This window comes from Mirounga angustirostris, unplaced genomic scaffold (genome assembly GCF_029215605.1).
Source record: "Mirounga angustirostris isolate CCGP_5_RB_7025 unplaced genomic scaffold, mMirAng1.0.hap1 SCAF_1, whole genome shotgun sequence".
Lineage (NCBI taxonomy): Eukaryota > Metazoa > Chordata > Mammalia > Carnivora > Phocidae > Mirounga > Mirounga angustirostris.
In genome coordinates, this window is record NW_026991709.1 from 179,408,873 (window position 1) to 179,429,283 (window position 20,411).

The 20,411-nt window shown below is 44.0% G+C and overlaps 1 protein-coding gene across 9 annotated transcripts in view; it reads right to left on the reverse strand.

The window, feature by feature from the left end:
- The window catches only part of MITF (melanocyte inducing transcription factor), a 217,014-nt gene extending 198,374 nt beyond the window's left edge, over positions 1–18,640 (reverse strand). For 4 of the 9 annotated variants that reach the window (XM_045861977.3, XM_054504638.2, XM_045861979.3 and 1 more), the window contains exon 1: positions 18,347–18,635. In XM_045861977.3, the coding sequence (XP_045717933.1) occupies positions 18,347–18,450 (104 nt within the window). In that variant the 5' untranslated portion in view covers positions 18,451–18,635. Of the gene's footprint in view, positions 1–18,346 lie in introns of all 9 variants that reach the window. The other 5 variants (XM_045861975.3, XM_045861978.3, XM_045861982.3 and 2 more) reach the window with 3 other exon arrangements.
- Between the last annotated feature and the right edge of the window lie 1,771 nt (positions 18,641–20,411).

Genomic DNA, 20,411 nt, shown 5'->3' on the forward strand with positions numbered 1-20,411 from the left:
AATATACACAGTAACACAGTATGGCAGTTAAGAGGGTGAGCTTTGAAGTCAGTCCCCGGTTTAAATCTTGGTTCCACCCTTATTTGAATGGCTGTAGGCAAGTGACTGAAGATGGCCACGCTGAGTCTGTTCATCTATAAAATGGGATCCTACCTACCTCATATTAGAATTAAATTATACAAGGCATTTTAAATGTTTAACACAGTATCTGGTAGATAGGAGGTGTCTTAATATGTTTGCAATTGAACTAGATCTGAATTATTCATTCCTTCCACTTCAGCTTCTTGACTTTTCTAACACAGGAGAAACCTGGGGAAAAAATTCACATAGGTACCTTCCTGATCCCAGGACTGACACACACACACAGACGTGCACACATGTGCACACACACACAAAGACAAACTAAACAAACTATTCTTTTTATACTACACATAAATACAGTATGAAGATGCACAAGGCAGGCTACATATGATAGGAAAGCAACAGGCAACTTTCATTACCTTAACCCTAGTGAGTTCACTTTCTCAAAGTATAAGAGGTAAAAGCATCAATACAAGGCACAGCCCACAGTAAGGACTTGAAAAATGCTAAGTGCTGCTGTTACTATTATTGCTGTTTGGGTTTTTTGTTGTTATTACATGATGTGATCTGCCTCCTAGGCAACCTACGCTACTGGACCCACTAAAAATAAGTCTTTTCTTCTCTCCTTAAAAGAATTCCAAGCACTCCCAAGTACTCAGGTAATGTTTGTAACAATGACATAGTTCCAACAACAATAACAATTGCTGATCCTTAAAATATGCTAATTTGCAGTACACTGAGAAGTAAGCTGAGCCCAGTTTCTTTGAAGACTGCCTACACCATAATTTCTACATCATTCTACCGCTTTCTGCTGGATTCTTGACCAGTGGCCCCCGTAATATCTCTGCTATTTTTCCAGGTCCACACTCTACTTCCTAAAGAACAGTTGAAATATAGCAAAATAAAAAGTAACATATCCGAACAGTCCCACCCAACTTCAAAAATTTGGAAGTAATGGGCCATTTTTATTCGCAAATAAATGTAAAAATGGGAGATCGGGGGTCCTTAGAAAAGCTTCATTAACGTGGCTTCACATATAACCCACAACGTTAGAGCAAACAGTATTTGAAAATATTTTCCCAAGTGAGCATGTTTTTAAGCTCAGAGAAAGAATTGCTAGAGAAAAAGAGATTGAAGAAAACAATTTTTTAATTGTTTGTTAATTGTTTAACAGTCAACCCTCATTGTTTGGGGATCCCCTACTTGTGAATTCACCTACTCGCTAAAATTTACTTGAAACCCCCAAATCAATATTTGCAGCATTTTTGCGCTCATTTGTGGATACACGCCAAGAGGTGAAAAAGTAGAGTCATCAAATGCATGCATTCCCAACTGACATCAAACAAGGTGACACTCTGCCTACTTGCTCCCGTTCTCATACAGTACACAAACATCCTTTCTAAGGTTGATTGAGTGCCATGCTTTTTGCATTTTCGTGTTTTTGTAGGTGACGTCACCATTTAAGACAGTCCCCAAGACTAGTGCTGACGAGCTATCTAGTGTTACTCTTCATGAGAAGGCTGTGATGTGCCTTACCCAGGAAATACAGGTGTTAGATAACGTTCGATCAGGCATGACTTAAGGCACTGCTGGCCTTGAGTTCAATGTTAATGAATCAATAATATATATTAAATAAAGTGTCCTTACACAGAAACACACATGAAACAAAGTTAGGTATTAGTTAGTTAACAAAAATGTTGTGACCAGAGACTTCCAGGAACCAAACTGTGCCTTTCTTCTAGGAGCAATGGTGTAGTGTTCTCTAACTAAATGCTCACGGTGGCTTTACAGAACATAACTACCACAAATAACAAGAATTGACTGCATATTTATTTCATCTCTGAGCACCCATAGGAGCAACAACACTGATGGCCCCTACTAGCTTAATGGAGCATTTACATACACTAGGCACGTTACACATTACCTTCTATAACCTTCACAGCTATGCCAAGAAAGAACACTACTACCCCCATATTTTAGGTGAGAAAACTGAGCCTCAGAAAAACTTAAGGGCCCACAGTTAATAAGAAAAAAAGTCAAGATAATTTCTTACACACGTTCCTGAAAGAGCTTTAACAGAGTTCCCGAAAGGTACTGATCCCTTCTTGCACACCAGAAACACATCATCCATTTTGGTCATTTTTATTCAGTGATTTTTTTTTTTTAAGATTTTATCTATTTGAGAGAGAGAGAGAGGGAGAGCACAGAGGGAGAGGGAGAGGGAGAAGCAGACTCCCCGCTGAGCAGAGAGCCCGATGCAGGACTCGATCCCAGGACTCTGGGAGCATGACCTGAGCCAAAGGTAGACATTTAACCGACTGAGCCACCCAGGCACCCTATTCAGCGATTATTTATCAGGCAGTAGCTATCCTGGATCCTGGAGATGCTCAGTGAACAAATTCCCCATTCCCACTGGGCCTCTTTCAAGGAAGAACTGACAGACAATAAAATAAGTATCACCTATCAGCCTATTTATAGGCAGAAGATGCTTGATTTCTTAAAATACACATTATCTTTTAAATAAGAGTGTCAAACAAAGTGACAGCTAACGACTGTCTTCAGTAATATCAGTTTAAAATATATTTCTTTCACAGGGTAATTGATGTGACCACAAGTGGGCTCTTTTCCACTCCCAGAAAGAGTTCCTCTGGCCCTTGATGGCCTGATCTGGGTTCCACACCATCCCTTGGTGGCCACCCATTTGTCAAAAGTGACAAAGGTTTACGCTCAACATTATCTCCTGACTCCACGGTGGGCTCAATGAATATTTACTGAAAATCATTTTACCTCCTACTGCAAAGAACATTGGCCCAAGGATTTTGCAAATCATTCCCAAACCATGACTCTGAAAAAATAAGGGTAAGTGTCAGATATCTTAACATCCACCTATTTAGATGACCAAGAAATAAATCTACTCTGAAAACTTCCAAAACTGCCTTGTCCATCTCCAACGGCTGGCTCTTCCCCTACATATGGGTGTGCTAACTCTCAACTCCATCCTACATAGCTGATTCATCCTGCTCTCCCACAAAAATGCGGAACTTAGAAGGCCATCCGACTGTCCACATCTGACCATCCTTCTCAGGCTTCATTCTCCCCTGTGCTCATGACTTCTCAGAGCACACTGGCTCTCACCCTAAAGCATCTAACTCTATGGTCCTTTGCTTCCGTGTGTGTGTGTGTGTGTGTGTGTGTGTTTCAATCACACAGAAAGAGGAAAACTGTCATTTTCTCTGCTTCTTTATAAAATTCAGGACAGGAATTGTTTAACCAAGAGTGAAGTTTTGACTAGTCATGACAATACCAGAGAAAAGATGCAAACACTCTGAAAAACGCTGCCTTAAGAATCCAGTATGTGTTGGTATGAATGTGTGTGTGGATTCTTATAAAACATGTCTCCCGTTAATTGTTAATCAAATTAGTGCCATTCCTCTGCACACGACAGCTGACAGTTGGGGGAAGTGGCCTGGTAGACTCCCGGGAGAAAAATGAGTGCTAGCGTGTGTCCAAAAACTTGCTGCAGATATTCCCAACTTTTGAGAACTGACTATATGATTGGGGGGTTTTAAGCTATGGAGAATCAAATTATTTATTTACTCCACAGTGACAAAACAACAGAGTCAACAGCACTTGCACAGATTAACTACTTCTTTGATTCTTAGGTAAACCCCTAACTTCTAATGGCAGTGACCCCAGCCATAGCACATGGGTGCACCGCGGGCCAACACAGGCTTCATGGTCGTGTAGCAGGAACAGTAGGGCCATCGGGCACCAGCAGAGAGCCGGCATCTACAGCACCCTTCCTACAGGGAGTCCTCTCGGTACCTCACTGAATCTTCACAGCGATGTGATGAGGCAGGTAACCTCGTTAATCAGGTAACACGTCAAAACTGTAATGATGAGGCATCCACTTATGTGCGCAATGTCATGCATACTTTTCTCCTGAGACAGAGAGCTACTATCTGGGCTCATCCCCCTTTCTGCTTTCTAGTAACCAGTTTAGCAACTGGTTTTGGGGAGAAACTTTCTGAGGCTCAAGAAAGGCAAGCTATCTGATTTTGGTATACGTACACCAAAACATCAAGTTGTACACCTTAAATATATACAACTCTTATTTGTTAAGTATGCCTTAATAAAGGTAGGAAAAATAAAAGACAAGGAAGCTATCATATTGATGTGGATAAAACATTTCAGTTTTATCACAGGATCAGTTTAACCAGTAGATGGAAATCCACTTGGTTAAATGAAATGGCCCAGACGGACGCAAAGGACTAGAGCAATCAAGTTTTCAGAAAATTCAGAATAAAGGGTAAAAAACAAGCATAAAATAAAAAATTCTTTTAAAAAAAAATTAAAACTTAGGTTCTGGTCTCAAAAATAGCTATACATTGCTACAAGGAGGGAAATATCCTAACAGAGTAAAAGATATAAAGATTTTGAGGTTCAGGAATACAGGGCATTATGGCTTACTTTGGATAAGGACAGCTATATGAAGAGGCTGCTGAGTTAAATGTTAAAAGATAAGGCAGGAACTCACTAGAGGCAAAGTTGAAAGCTGACAGTTAGGAATGACAGATTCCCATGTGGAAACAGCGATACAGCTCAGCTGCAAGACTGCTCAGTGTTGTGAAATCTCGATCAGTGCATCTTATTATTTATTCTTCCACCTGGCTACAGTCTGTAATTATGATGAAAGGCAACATGTTGATAAAGACGAAGATTGTTCTGGCAACAAAAGGAACGCCTTACCTGTAAATAGCAGGTGCCATCTTTAAAAACCTCCCTGCTAGGCTTCCCACAGCTCACCACTACTTGACCTGATCAACACTCAAAGATCTTGCTGCGGATTCCCCAGCTTAGGGATCATTTAAGGCCTCCCCCTTCTCTTCTATGGCCCTCTTCTTTACCTGCTGGCTAAAAAGTCATTTCAAGTCAAAACCCTTATTGATGCTATGGACACAAAGGGAACCAGAATGCAGGGACCAGATACTAAGCAGCAAGAGCCAGGCTTTGGGCTGAGCACTTTACCCCCTATTTCTTTTAATTCGCATGATCACTCTATAGCCTAGATCATATTAGTATCCATGAGCCCCATTTAGCCCGCTACCGAAACAGAAACTACAAGAAAAACTTGCCCAATGATTTAAAAAAAAAAAAAAAAAAAAAAAAAGCTAATAGGTCAAATTGGAATTTAAGTTAAAAATCTGTCTTATTCTAAAGGTTAAATCCAGAACTTTAGACTTCGACTGGCTGGGGCTTTTAACCAGTTTACAAGAGGAGATGCAGGCCTTTGCTCTGGAGAAGGTCAGCATACGGCAAAACAAAAACAAAACAAAACAAAACAAACAGACAAACAAATGCTTGGGTCTAAGTAGATTAGGGGTAGGCTGAGTTTCCTGCTAAAGTAAGCAGTCTGGCAATTTTCTATAGGCTCTATTTGTCTGACACAACCTTGGCCTTGTCCTTCCCTGTTGCAGTCTATACCTCCCCACCAGAGAAGTGAATGGCCCAGTGAGATTCAGAACAAGGGGAATGACTCCGTGAAGTCAGGACACCAGTACTGTGACAAGACAGATGCTGGTGGGTCCCAGCCATTCCATCCCTCTGTTCTGGAAGCTCCTACACTCTGCAAACTGTCTGGAATTCATTAAGACGGGAAAACAGGCCAAAAGCCATATTTCAAATTTTATTCAGCAGAAGTTTTGTGAAAAACAATTTGGTCATGTGGGCATGCTCAAAATCATCATCACCCTGTTTCTCAACCAAATCTTTCAGTCAAGTGACTGCATACTCTTTGCGTCTGTATCACAACCCTCTCTTGAGATATGGGCCAGGGCTCCTTGTGGCAGTGCAGCTAGGTTAACACCAAGCCACCCAGAGATCACATTTAGAAACCCAGGAATCCTTCCCTGGTTTCACTAGGGTAGATCTGAAAGCTAACTCTCTAGAAGGGAAAGTTCTGGAGTTTTGGTCTTTGGTTTTTAATCAGGGTGGAATTACGGCCAGTGATCATCTCTAGCCTGACCATAACAAGCAGCACCCCATTTTGTTTCACTACATGTATTCTAAGCCAGGAATGTTTTCATTCCAAAACAGCAATATAAGCATAACTCAATATGGAGACAGAGAATTTATGAAAGCACTAGGGTATTGTGTCTCAAACATGAGTGAGCATCACCAACTGTGGGGGGCTTATTAAGACACAGACTCCTGGGCGCCTGGGTGGCTCAGTTGGTTAAGCGACTGCCTTCGGCTCAGGTCATGATCCTGGAATCCCAGGATCGAGTCCCGCATCGGGCTCCCTGCTCGGCAGGGAGTCTGCTTCTCTCTCTGACCCTCCTCCCTCTCATGCTCTCTGTATCTCATTCTCTGTCTCAAATAAATAAATAAAATCTTTAAAAAAAAAAAAAAAAAAAAAGACACAGACTCCTGGGACTGACCACCAGTGTCTGACTCAGTGGGACTGTGGTAGAGTCTGAGAATGTGCACTTCTAACAAGCCTGAGGGCCACGCTTTGAAAACCACTGCACTAAGGTGGTAGTGGTGGTGGATGGGCTGGTGTTGCAGGGCAGTGGGGTAGTGACTTTGCTCAATGAATGTAGATTAGGAAGCACTGCAGAAAGGTGAGATTCAGACAACACAAAAGCTTGGACAGTCTCCATGCAAATGGCAGAAAATCCAAACTAACCACGTTTACTTAGAAGAGGAAGTTATTGGTTAAGTAACAGAAAAGTCCAAAGATGGGCCTAAGTAGGCCTACCAAGGAAAGCCACGATGTGATCCAGAGGTGAAACACCCCTACTAGGATCACGGCAATGATGGCTGGCCATCCACCAACGATGCACGCTCTTTTCTAGCACAGAGGTGTCGCTGCCCAGCTGGAATCTGTATTTTCCAGCTCCCACCCCTGCATCCAGACACAGACAGGAGTCTGGTCCTTGTCAATAGAATTTGAGCAAAAGTGAGGCCTGTCACTTTTGGACCTTAGTTATGCCTTCTTCTCTTCTTTTTCCTTTCTCCCACCAAGACACGAAGGTCCTAGGCAAAGGGAGAACCAGAAGATGGAAGGAGTCTTGAGTACTTGATTTGCCACGTGGAGGAAAGCTGCCTGCTAAGCAGGAACTATTTACACCTAAGAATTTTGCACGCCACTTTGCTACAGCAACTAACATTGACCTAATTTAAGAACTTGCTTGTTCTCTGCCTATAAGGTATGGCTTTATTCTAAACCCCAACATCTTCCCAAGTTCAAGATCAATGAGAATAAAAGGAGAATCTCTTTCTGTTAGCGCACTAACAAAAATCCTGGGATTGATTTTCACTCATCAGCATGCACCTCCCTAAAACCAATCTCCATGATAAAGAACTGTGGCAGGGCCTGTGTCAGATTCTCCACTCCTGGAGCCATGAAACTGAAGCAGATGGGCTGAGCATGTGGGAAGGGGCTGTTACCAGAATTTGGAAAGGAGATTATGGGCAGGCAAACTAAAGGTGTTCACTACAGAAAACACATAAAGAAAGGGAAGTTGGCTGCCGGTGAGAAGTGACTAGAAAGATGTCATGTATATGAACCCAAGAGTGAGAAAGAGGGGTACACTAGACCAGCAGAATGACTGACTCGGTCAGTATCACGGACTCCAAAAACAAACCCCAATTAATTGTCCTTGCCATTCAGCCTCCGGCTGTTAAATCATGCCTTTCAGTGATTATGATGCTATGACCAAGCAAGTGCCATCAAACCTTCTTGTTCGTTTCTGAATCAACAAAGACTTAAAGCTTCCATACGCAATTGGTATCGTCAAAACTGCATCCTGGGATCCCATCATTTAGCATGTACATATGCAGCATTTACTTAGATAAAACATTATTAGTGTTTACCTAAGCTACTGCAAACTCTTCTTTTAAATTTAAAAAAGAATTTTCAAGAATGCATGGCCAGTGTCATCCTCTTACCTTGAAAGTAAATGACCCTACCTGGCCAATACTATTTTAATGTTTATTCATAGTTATTCTCTGCCAAAGACATTATAAATTAGTTGCAACGGGTTCTAGTGGCCAAGGTGCCAATGTTCTAAATTTAGATGGCATGGTTATGCCGGCTCAGTAATAACAACAAAGCAAAGCTAACCCTGAAAGAGTACCTTTCCATCTTTTGCTGAAAAACTTCAAAGGCTAAAAAACAAAATAAAAATGTACCAAATTCTTTTGAGGGAGAAGGAATTGTTACAATATCTGTGTGTCTGTTCACTGACTCAATTTTAGAGTACTCTCTCCAGCTGCTTGGCAGAGATGCAAGCAAGATGACCAGTTTGGCCATATGTCATTGAGATCCTCCAGTAGGCTTTATCAGGACTGTGCTAGGGTCCAGGTTCACCAGGAAATCATCTTTAGGGTTTCTACGTGCTTTTCCTTTCACGAAGTTTCAAATCTCCAGTTATAAAAATAAAATGTATGTTCTGACAAACATATGTCTTGAAACCAGTTAGTATTTGGGAGCATTTTACAATAAAGGTACCAAAGTAAATGTAGCATTCCTATCTGTCAGTTCATAATTTTATATATAACCTCTGCCATCAGGCTAAATGAATCTTCCCAACTTCAGATCTTCTTCTCACCAAAACAAGTTAAGCTTCCTAGAAGGCAAACGTGTTCTACAAAAATAAGTTCTACATTGCCAACAGTGGAGACAATTACTTTTCCCATTCTGCCTTTGATCACAGAGGAAAACAGACAAATGCATGTGAATGATTCAGCAAGTCATCCCACTTTGGGGAAGGGGCAGGGGTGGAGAGGGTGAAGGCCACAGATGTCTTCCTGAAGTTGCTCAACAACCCACAATTTTCTTATAGAAGGACAGGATTCTACCCATGCACACCACAGACCTGTAACTCACTGCATTTGGATTTAAAATATTTGTTCTCACATGACCCAGGATTTTTCCTTTTGAAAGTCACCACTCCGTGAGTACTTGAATCAAAGAACACAGCTACTAGAATTCGAATGCTTTGAAGATTTTTGTTTTAAGTTGTTGAATTAAAAACACGCTATTGCCTGTAGATGTCAACACTGATGAAAGCTTGAGGTGCTGTGTGGGAAGAGAGGCTTCTTCTTGAATTTCCATTTCTGCGCCAACACTGACATTTTCACATCAGTGTGAAGAGGAAGCATGATCTAGGGGCTGAAACACAGGACTCTAAGTCAGGAGTTCTGTAAGAGTTGTTCGTGGTGTACGTGTATATTGTGTTAAATGAATCTTAAGCTCTACATTTTAATCCTAGGGCACTAGGCCTTCTCCTTTATACCAAAACTTAATTCAGAATCCAGCCAGAAACCATTCCTAGGTGAAGCATGGTCAAACATGAATGATCTCAATGCAACAACAGTGAGAAGAGCAAGGGGACAACTCGAGTAAGATGATCCTGGAGGAAAGAAAGGATAATAAAAATAACAAGACCCATCTCCACTTTCAGCCTGAGGTTAGGTTTATAAAGACAAGCATAAATCTGTGACTCACTGAACATTAGGAAAACACTTAAAACCAAGTTACAAACAGTTGCAGGGAAGATTAATGTCTGTATTTTTCTCCACTCTTCATGTATGACCTTAAACCAGTCCTATGTGTCTTCCTGAGCACCTATGAGGTAAAGCCTAATGTTAGCTGCTTTAAAAAAAAAATACCTTTTATCTGCACAGCAGCCCTACAAGGTAGCTATTGCCCCATTTTACAAAAGAAGGAACTGAGATTCAAAGAGGTTAGGGAACTGACATTCGAAGAGGTTGGGTAACTTGTCCAAAGTCATACAGCTAGTGAGTGGTAGCACCAAGATTTGCACACTTTTTTCAGACACGCAGGTCTTGACTCAAAATCACCTCCTCTGTGAGGTCATTCCTGATATCAGATCCAATCAAAAAAGCCCCTTCTTTCCCAATCACACTGTATCAGTTACTCCCTATTGAGCAACAAAAATTATACTGTCCATTTATTTGGTACATTATTAACTATATTCCCATCTCCAAAATGGAAGCACCATCGTAGCTGGAACCTTGCCTGTCTGGTTCTACATCTGATTCCCTCTGGCCGGCACAGAGCCTGACACACCATAGGCGCTTAATAAATAACTGCTGTAAGAAGGGAGAGAAGGAAAAACAAATAAATCCAGGTCCTTCTGACCCAAAGTTAGATTGCCTCTGCTTAAAGTGACTGAGGAATGTTTCAGAAGCACCTTGGGGAGGACACTAGGGTCCTCATGATTCTGAGGTTCCATTTACTTCCTCGTGGGCTTTTCTCTCACCTTTACCTCACGCTTCCCCCTGGCTCAACTTCTGACTCCAGCAGAAAACAACCAATAGGTTATCATCTGCAACACACTTGGGGCAGCGCCCATTGCTTGAGAAGCCCCCGGAAATTTGGGCACTTGAAGACAAGGACCTCACGGTTCTGAATCTCAGGACAGAGGTCTTGTGTGAACACCACAGAGGTGTATCCCTTTATTCTTCGTGGCCTGCAAGAAAGGCCAAAGGAGGGAAAGACATAGCGAAGAAATAAGGAAGCCATATTTAAGAATCAACCTAGAGAAAGGAGGAGCCTGGCCCTCGCCCCAAGACCTCAGGAACAGAGAACAGGAGGGGCGGGGGGCGGGCAGGGAATTGCAAAAGAGATCCAGACCTGCTTGCAGGTCTTCTTGCCCTCAGCCTACATCTGCCCCCATAAAGATAGACTTCATGACTCGGTGGAATCCCTTGCCCTAGAGTACGCAATGTTTGCTAGACTCAAAAACCTTCTTATAAACTGCAACTTGTCTTTGCAATATCAAAAGCCTGTAGTAACTCCATTTAATATCTTTGACCCATCTTCTTGATTATTTTCTCCAAATTATGCAGAGTGGAGTCGAGCATATTTTTATAATTTACTTTGGTGAGACAAACCTAACAGCAAAGTACATTTCATACTTAAAACACACACAAAAACACATACACAAAACAAATGAAACTCTTGCTTACTGTCCTTGAAAAACACCCCCCCCCAAAAAAAAAATTAGCCAAGTGTTTTTTTTTCCCTATTATTTATCCTAATACTGCCAGTTCTGAAACAAAGCAGTTGGAGGGAGAAATTTAGTAACTTTGATTTGTCCCAAGATACATTTTTTTACACTGAGGTCCTATTCCTGACAGTAAGCACATGTGACCTGTTCTAAAAAAAGGATATTTTCCACTTCTTGCACAACTGGAGCAGATATAAACATCAGCCTGTGCAAACTGCACTGCAGAACTCAAAGGCAATTAAAAACACACACACATACATACACTTAAATAAATTCTATAAATAGCAGTACTCAGGAAAAGGAAATCTCTAATAACACACAGAACCAACACTTACAATCCACTTTAATCAAATTTTCCATCTAATCATACCACAAAACTAATTTGCATAATAAGACTTGAACATCTGCCAGTGTGAGGCACCTCGATCTTGCCTATTTTGCTTCAGATTCACGGATCTGTATGTGTCTTAGTTATTGTCATGAAGAAGAACAAAATGCCCATGGTAAAGTAGGAAAGAAAGAATTATATTACTAACATGTGCTAGGCCCTCTGCAAAGCACTTTTACAGATTTTATTTCCGTTTTAAAACTTTTCCCAACAGAGAATGGTTCTCTTGACCCCATTTTACCGTGAAGGGAACTGAGGCTCCTAGAAGCTAAATGTCTTGAACACGCATGTAGCAGTTACATGGCAAAGCCTGAGCACAGCACTTCAGAATGGCTCCTTCTGAACCCGTCCGTGTGCATCCAGTCTCTGCTACCACCACGTGCTCCCAGATCATAAGGAAGGTCTGCGAGTCTGCTTAAACATTTAAAAGGCAACCAAAACCCCCAGAAGTCTATTTTAGGACATGTCCTCCAAGATGTCTAACATTTTATTTAATGTTGTAGAGAAATAATGCTTGAGTATTGCTTGACCTCCAAGGCCAAACTCAAATATCCCCACCTGTTCACAAAACTGGCCTCCAATGTCCCTTCCTCTATGAAATGCCCATTGCTGATGCCCACCTCCCCATAAGATCACACTCTGTCTTGTATGTTTAGCTGGGTCCACGTGTTCTTTCCTTCACCCACTGGGAGCTTTGGAGAAGGTACAGAACGATGCGACTCTGCATTTCCACTGCTGTGCACGGTGCCTCTTACAAGGCGGCACAGGCTAGTGGACAAGAGCTTGAGGCTACAGCCAGGCAGTGGCAGGTTAAAACTAGGCCTATCCACTTGCTATACCCCAATTTCTTTCTCTGTAAAATAAGAATAATTAGGGGCACTTGGGTGGCTCAGTCGGTTAAGCGTCTGCCTTCGGCTCAGGTCATGATCTCTGGATCCTGGGACCGAGCCCCACATCAGGCTGCCTGCTCAGGGGGGAGTCTGCTTCTCCCTCTCTCTTTCTCTCTCCCTCTGCGCCTCCCTGCCACTCATTCCCTCTCTCTCTCCCTCAAATAAATAAATAAAATCTTTAAAAAAATAAGAATAATAAAAGCTGGAGTGAAAGCTAACTGAATTAATACAAGCAAATATACAGATGCAGTCCTGGCAGGTAGTAAGCACTGTGTAAGAATTACCAGGTTTAAAAATTATAATTAATATCATGATGGTTTTTATTTATTATTATCATCTCATGAAAGTTTTTGCAAAGACTAAGTCCACATATATAAAAACACTTAGGATAGGGGCTAGCACAGGGTATATGCTCCATGAATGTTAACTATGTTTATTGGTGTTAATTTGCACATAACAGAGCTCAATAGACACATGCTGAATATGAGGTTTTATGTATACACTAAGACCACAACTGCTTTTTTTTTTTAACCAGCATAAATAAATTTTTATGGGTTGGATCAAAAATATAAAATGTGAAAAAAAAAACTTATCTGAATACCTCATTAAGTGGTGGTTAAGTGGTGATATTCATTAGGAGACTGGTTGTTGTTCACCAACAACTCTGGCCTTAAGGAAGAAAGCCAAAGACAACCAAATGCAAACACCTTCTGGAATGTCAGGACTCACTGCTAAGTAATAAAGAAATAATAAACTAATAACCAGAACACTATTTACTGAACCCTTACTATGTGCCTGGCACATGCTAATAATCTTCCACAGTCAACGTCATAGCTACTGCTTTTAAGACCCCTAGGATGCAGGGGTGAGTCAGATGAGTAAACTGAAGTTAGGGGTCACCCAGCCTGCCCAAGTTCACCAGGCTAGTTAGCGACAGTGATGCCAGAATAATGCTGGCAGTTCCCTGCAGATTGGATGGACAGAAAAATCAAGAAAACTCTCAGAAACCAGTAAGAGATTGACGGTTGTGTTTTGCCAAGAATGGATTATCATTTCATAAAAGTGTATTTTTTTAATCAGATTTATTTCTCTTTCAAGTAGAAGTTTGAGCTGGTAGATTAGACGGATAGTCAGCTGTGTTCCACAAGTTCATTCAGATGTCCATGTTCCTTCTAATCTTGTCTATTCAGTGTTCCCTAGGGTATTACCCTTGGCTTTATGGTTAAGCAAGATTACCACCACCGTGTCTGTGTCCCAGCCTGCAATAAGAGGAAAAGACAGAGTGGAGAATATGCAGGCTCAGAAAGGGTATTTTTAATAGGAAGACGGGAAAGAAAATCTCAGAATAAATCCAAGAAACGGCCTTATACTAAAACATGTGAGTATGTGTGTGCATGTGCATGTGACACAATAGTCTTTGTCTTTCTCATTTCACCACAAACCTGTAAAATCTTCACACATCTCTCTATGAATCAGCATTGGGAAACACTGCTGTATCCTATCTTGCCATAATAAACCTAAGACTCACTCTCATTCCCATTTCTAATTTGCAGGAAGTTAGACAACAGTTACCTAAAACGTAACTAAAATTTTGGAAGAGAAGAAACTGGAAATAGATTGGGTCAATTCAGAAGTCTGTCCAGGAAAGGGGCATTAGCGACTACAAAGCCACAGAATTTCACACCCAGTAAACTGAACAAGACGACCTTAAACCTGAGAGATGTGACCATATTTTAACGTGTTGTTTTCAGGTCCCAAAGACCTACAGAGAGTTCCTGCACTGCTAGGAACGCATTGAACAGCTCCACATGTGTTTCCCTGATGGGACTGTGCCAACGTGTGAATTCTGGGTTCACCCTTGATATTTGGCACTTTTCCCCTGCCACCCACCATTCAGAGCTCATTCCCAGAACATACAAAGGCTTCAAAAACCTTGCTGGGGGCACCGAACTGCAAACAATTCTTCATTAGAACCTTTCCTCATAGCATGCGTCTTCCTCTAACACAGATTTACCTGTGACTGTGACCAAAAGGGGGGTTCACATGATCTAAACCGAGCAGCTTCGCATTCCTAAAGGCCAGGAGGTCTGGGTTAGGAATGAAACCATCTTTCCTCATGAAACACCTGCACATCGGAGCTTAGCCCAAACGAAGAGTATATAAGCTCCTCTTTGGAGAGACCTTGGTGGATACCTATTTTATTTTATTTTATTTTTTTTAAAGATTTTATTTATTTATTTGAGAGAGAGAGACACAGTGAGAGAGGGAATACGAGCAGGGGGAGTGGGAGAGGGAGAAGCAGGCTTCCTGCGGAGCAGGGAGCCCGATGCGGGGCTCGATCCCAGGACCCTGGGATCATGACCTGAGCCGAAGGCAGACGCTTAACCGGCTGAGCCACCCAGGCGCCCCGGTGGATACCTATTTTAAAAGGCTGCAATGTTGAATGCAAAATCAGAACAAAGCACCCCATCCTAAGCGGAGTCCGAAGGGAGAAAGCAACACCTGTTCAAACAACAAATCATTACTGTGCCAGGCAATGTTCTAGGCCAACTGTTCTGAACAGGGGTGACGGTGCCCCTCATGGGCATCTGGCAGTGTCTGGAGACATTTCCAGTGGTCACAGCGGGAGGTTGGGTGGTACTAGCCTCTAGCAAGCAGAGGCCAGGGATGCTGCTCAACATCGTGCAATGCCCAGGACTGCTCCCACAACAAAGAATTATCCAGCACGAAATGTCAACTGCACTGAGGTTGAGAAACTCTGCTCTAGATTCTAGGAACACAACAGTAAACAAGGGACAGACAGAAATCCCTGCTCCCTTGAAGCTGGCAGTCTAGTGGGGAGAAACATCAACATAACATATTAAAAATGACAGAGTCAATTGTAATATAAATATTATGGGAACAATAGAGCAGGGCAAGGAAGATGAGAGTTTGGAGGGACAGCAATTGTACATAGTGAGGTAGGCCTGGTAAGAATATTAAAAGTAAGACCTGAAGTTGGTGAGGCAGTGAGCACTGTGGCTCTCTGGGCAAAGGACGGTCCAGGCAGAGGCACCAGCAAGAACAACATACAAAGGCCTTACAGTGGAGGGGTCTGGAGTGTTCCAGGAACAGCGACGAAATGAGCCTGGCGACAGCAAATGAACTCAGAGCTGACAGGGAGCTTGACCATACAGGCTGCCTTTTGCCAGTTAAAGGATCTCGAGTGTTACTGAAACTAGGAGCCATTGGAGAATTTTAAGCAGAGAATGACATGATGTGGCACGTTTTAACCCACCGTTTCTCAGCGTCAGCGGTGACAATTGAGGGCCAGACAATTCTCTGTTGCGGGGGCTAGCTTGTGCATTACAGAACGGTTAGCAGCGTCTCTGGCCTCCATTTACTAAAGACCAGTACCAACGCCCTTCCATTTGGACAACCAAAAATCTCCCCAGACATTGTCAAGTGACCCCTGGGGGGCAATGCCTGCCTGCCCCCCTTGAAAACCGATTTTAACGGGAACATTGTGGCTGCTGTGTAGAAAATCCACCAGAAGGGGTAAGAGGAGAAGGCAAGCGAGCAGTTAAGAGACTACTGCAATAACCCTGGCACGGGCTGGTGAGGACTTGGACCAAAGTGGGAGCAGAGGAGTTGCTGAGAGGTGGGCCGACTCTGAACACATTTTCAACTCCAAGAGACAATCCAGAGAATATACCTGGCAGACAAAATGGCTACGGCAGTCTTAACCTTTCCGTTTCTGCTTTTTCCAACCAAGACTTATGAGAAGGGAGGTGCCCTGGCAAAGACTTCAGACAAAAAGCCATGAGGAGGCCCCTAACAACATGTAGCCCTTTTAAAGTCACACAACAGATGCCGATGACAATAAGTTAGACAACTGTGGAAAACAGTATAGGGAAATTTTGCCAACCCCATATATTTATTCACAGATTTTATTTAACTGGTTTATTTCAAAGAGCATGTGTCTGCTCCACAGACAAGTTTTACAACAACTTTTTTAATTTAGCATTCCTCTCCATACCGGTTCTGTCCCGCACCTGTTTCTAGCTTCAACGTGTGAAGCCATTGCTTCCCACGTACCCACATTTTTCCTTACACATGCTAGCTAGCTACCGAGGACGTTCACCCTTGCAAGTAATTTTTTGCCGACTCTGAAAAAGAACAGGCCCAAATCCTTCAACATGAGTTTCATGGCACTCATTTGGGTTTTTCCAGATGGTATTTTCCTCACTCTCTCAAACTCATTTAATGTTATGTATCAGTTCCCATCAAAAATGTTCCAAACAGTCCGTTAATTCATTTCTTTCAGGACTACACACACACACACACACACACACACACACTCACTCAAACACTCACTCCCTCATTTCTGGCCATGTAAGCATTTGCTTATAGAAGCAAAAGCAGAGACTGCTCGGTAAAACACTGGTCCCTTCAGCCGAATGCACATAAAGCCCCAATGAGCATAACCAACAATACCCTTTACACAATATTACTCAAAACCCCCAACCCCCAACACACACGATCTATGTTCACACACAAAACAGCCATTATGAAGAGAAACCATCAACTAAAGGCTGGGTTTAGGCATCTAACTGCATTTCCTTCCAATCCCCTTCAAGCATCTGCACAGAGACTGTTTCAGCAGCCCAGTCAGTGGGTCTGCCTTTCCCAGATTTGTTTCCCCGACTTGGATTCAGAGTCTTGACACAGCTCTGAAGGAAACAAACCTGGTTCTGCTTGCCACCAGAGCAAATACCAGCCCCACGCACCCCAGAAACAAAGACTGTACAACTTCCGTCCTGAGTCAGTTGCCCTTCTCTTCAACCAGCCTGATTTCTGGACCCTCTCACCCTCTGCCAGCCAGGCCCAGATTCTACCCACTGCCAGGGCAGTCAGGAAGGTCTGAGATGGGTGCAGAAGCATTGCTGAACCTTCCAGGCGGGGCCTCATCTTCTTCCACAACTGAAGGCGGTGGACATAAAAACCCTTCTCTACTATCACAACCTCAAATGACCATCTCCCGCTTTGTAAACACTGGAAATGCCAGGGAGGGGCCAGAGGACCAAGAAAGGAAGATACCCAACCCATTCCGATGGACTAGTGGAAATGGAGGTAGCATAGAAAGTGGGCACGCAACGCGGTGGGGCGCCAGAGCAGCGGGTGTCTTCACTTCTCTCCAAAAAGTTTTTGAAGTCCTCAGCGAATTAAACACGTGTCGCTGCCAAGCAGGTGTGTCCCAATACCCTCCAGTTCCAAGGATTTTTCCCCCCCAGGGAAGGCCCGGATTTGAATGGAACTCTATTGCCCAGGGAGTTTAACCTGGACGAGAGACACGCCCACCCGCGGCCCCTAACGGGCCCGCGCGCCTGTGCCGCGGTCTGCAAGGTGAGAGGCGGGCCCGGGGGAAGCATCACCTGCAGGCGGCCAGGGGCGGGCTTTCCCAGAGGAGTCCGACTCCTAGGAGGCGACAACAGACGAACTAATTGCTTCCCTCAGCGTCGCGCCTCAACCCACCCCAAGCACTACCTCTCCGAGTCCTCAACCCGCTAGGATCTCCAGAAAAGGGGTTCACGAGAAACTCTTTTTTCCTCCTTCCCACTCGGGCAGCGTCCGGGACCCGGGCTCCTCCTCCCCCACCTGCGCGCCAGGTCGCTCCCCAGCCCCCACCCGGTCTCAGCAGCTGGTATCCCCAGCCGAGGGACCCCTCACCTGGGCCGGTCGTCCCGGGCTGCCCGCGGCGCCCCCGAGGCGCACTTGGGCGGAGCCCCCCAGGGGTGTACCGGCCCGGCAGGCGCGGCCCCCAACTGCGGGGGGCAGTTCGCCCTCTGCCCCCGGGCAAGGACACGGGGTCCTTGTCCCAGAGCCCGGGCGACCGGCTTTCCCCGCCCCAGGGTGTGGGGCCCCCCAGCCGCCCGCAACGCCTTCCTCCAGCTGTCACCACTCACCTGCTCTTCAGAGGTTGACTTTTGAGTTCGTAATAGGTTTTGGGCTCTTCGTGAAACTCCTCCCCGACTTCGAAATCCGGCACGATCCCCGATTCCGACTGCATGGCTCCTGCTTCCGTCCTTCCACTGCTCAAAAGTGAGAACAGAGCCCGGGGGCGGAGGGAAGGTGGCGGGGCCTGGGTCCCCCGAGCGGTGCGCCCCCGCGCAGTGCCCAGCTCAGCGCGCTCGCCCGCTCGCTGCCGCCCGCCCCGGCGCTGCGAGTTTACACTCGCACCCGGGCGGGAGGGGCGGGCGGCCGCGCGCTGCCTGGGATCTGTAGTTCGGCCCGGACGGGGCGTTCCCGGCTCGCCGGGGAAACCGCTCCCGCGAAAACTACAACTCCCAGAAGGCCAGGCGGGGACTGAGGCAACGTGGTGGACACCGCTATTGCAACTCCTGTTTGGATTCATTGTCAATGTCAGCAGCTCCTCTCCCTCTTCTCTCCCCACTTGCTTCAAGGGTACAGACTTGGCTATTTAATATTAGTAAGAGTGGACTCAGCCTTGCTGTCCTACCGTCACCCCTACTCCCAGCTCAGACATTTGCGAGAGCACGCCAACTCCTTAATAAAATAAAATATATATATATTTTAATCGTGAAAGGTTTTGGCACTAGAAAGTTTTAGCCTTCAAGCCTATCTTAAAATAAAAGGACTTCCTATCAGCCTGTATGCTTCCCAGCGCTTCTGCGACATATCAGCTTGTCCTCGGACTGGAATGGAGTGGAGGAATTTGCCTTCACTTTATAATTAAAACATTATTGTAAAAATTGTTCTTTTGCGTTCCTTTTCTATAACTCAGTCTGGGCTTTTACAATACTATTCATCCAGCTGAGTGGCTCTTTTCCCTTTATCGGGTTAGCCACTTTTAATCTAAAGCAGCACTTGAAAGTTTCGGTTAATTTTAAAAGGCACAAAGTTACAAAACAACGTCGTCACTGTCTGCCTTTAATTTCTCAGTTGGCTGGGAGTTCAAACGGGATTTTCCTAACAATTCGGGAGTGAATTTGGGGATGAATAAATTGTACAGGTGTCATCCTCCCGCCTGAACTTCCCAGCACCCATTTAGGTAACAGAATAACAGGCTCAGTTATGGCTCATTTGTATTTCCAGACCTTCCCTCTGATTAGTTCCAGTAGAATGTGTTCCTTCTTTTAAAAGTGTCTTGAGGCAGTAGAGTGTTAGAGGGTGGTGTTTAAAGTTATGAGACTCAGAGTGAAATCCCAAAATCTTTGTCTAAAGCACTGCGTAATCTTGGGCATGTCACTGATTCCTAGAAGCTTCAATTTCTTCATCTGTAACAAAGGAGACTGGCAAACCTGTCTTAGAAGATGTTGCAAGGTCAAATGCAAGGGAAAGTGATTTGTAGTCTATAAAAAAACACGGCTCAATGGTCATTCTTTCATCTATTGTCTCTTGAAGATATTCCTCTCAGACTAACACTTCATCTGTGAGTTTGTCCTTCCAGAAGTAGTAAACTAAATGATCATCCTCGGATGAAATTCTAAGGAGGCTGGACTAATGATTGGGCATCTCCCAGATTCCGTTGACCCCTTAAAGGTTATCAAAAACTTTATGTTAGAAGTGCAGTGTATAACCTCTTTAGAACTGTAATGAAACAGTCCATTATGTCACTCATCAAATAGTGACCTACCAGACCTAAGGAACCAAACCTGAAGAGGAAAAAAACTGTCGAGAAAGCTAAAAGCCCTGAATTTACCTCCAACAAAGTGCACCTTCCAGAGAGATCTGTAGGGTATGGAGCTCTGAGCTGAGGTTGCCCTGAGGTACACACAGATAACTGCTATTTTTCCCCTACACTTTTTCTTCTGGTCTCATCCTACTCTGGGTTAGAGAAATGTTCTCTTCTATCACATGTGACAGAATTATTGATTAGAGTGCCATCTGCGACCCAATGGGAGTGGGTATGTGACTTAATCCTGGCCAATAAATGGCCCCTTTTCCTTAGCAACAGTGACTCCTTTAGAGATGTACAGAGGACACTAAGATGACTAAAAGTTCTCCTTT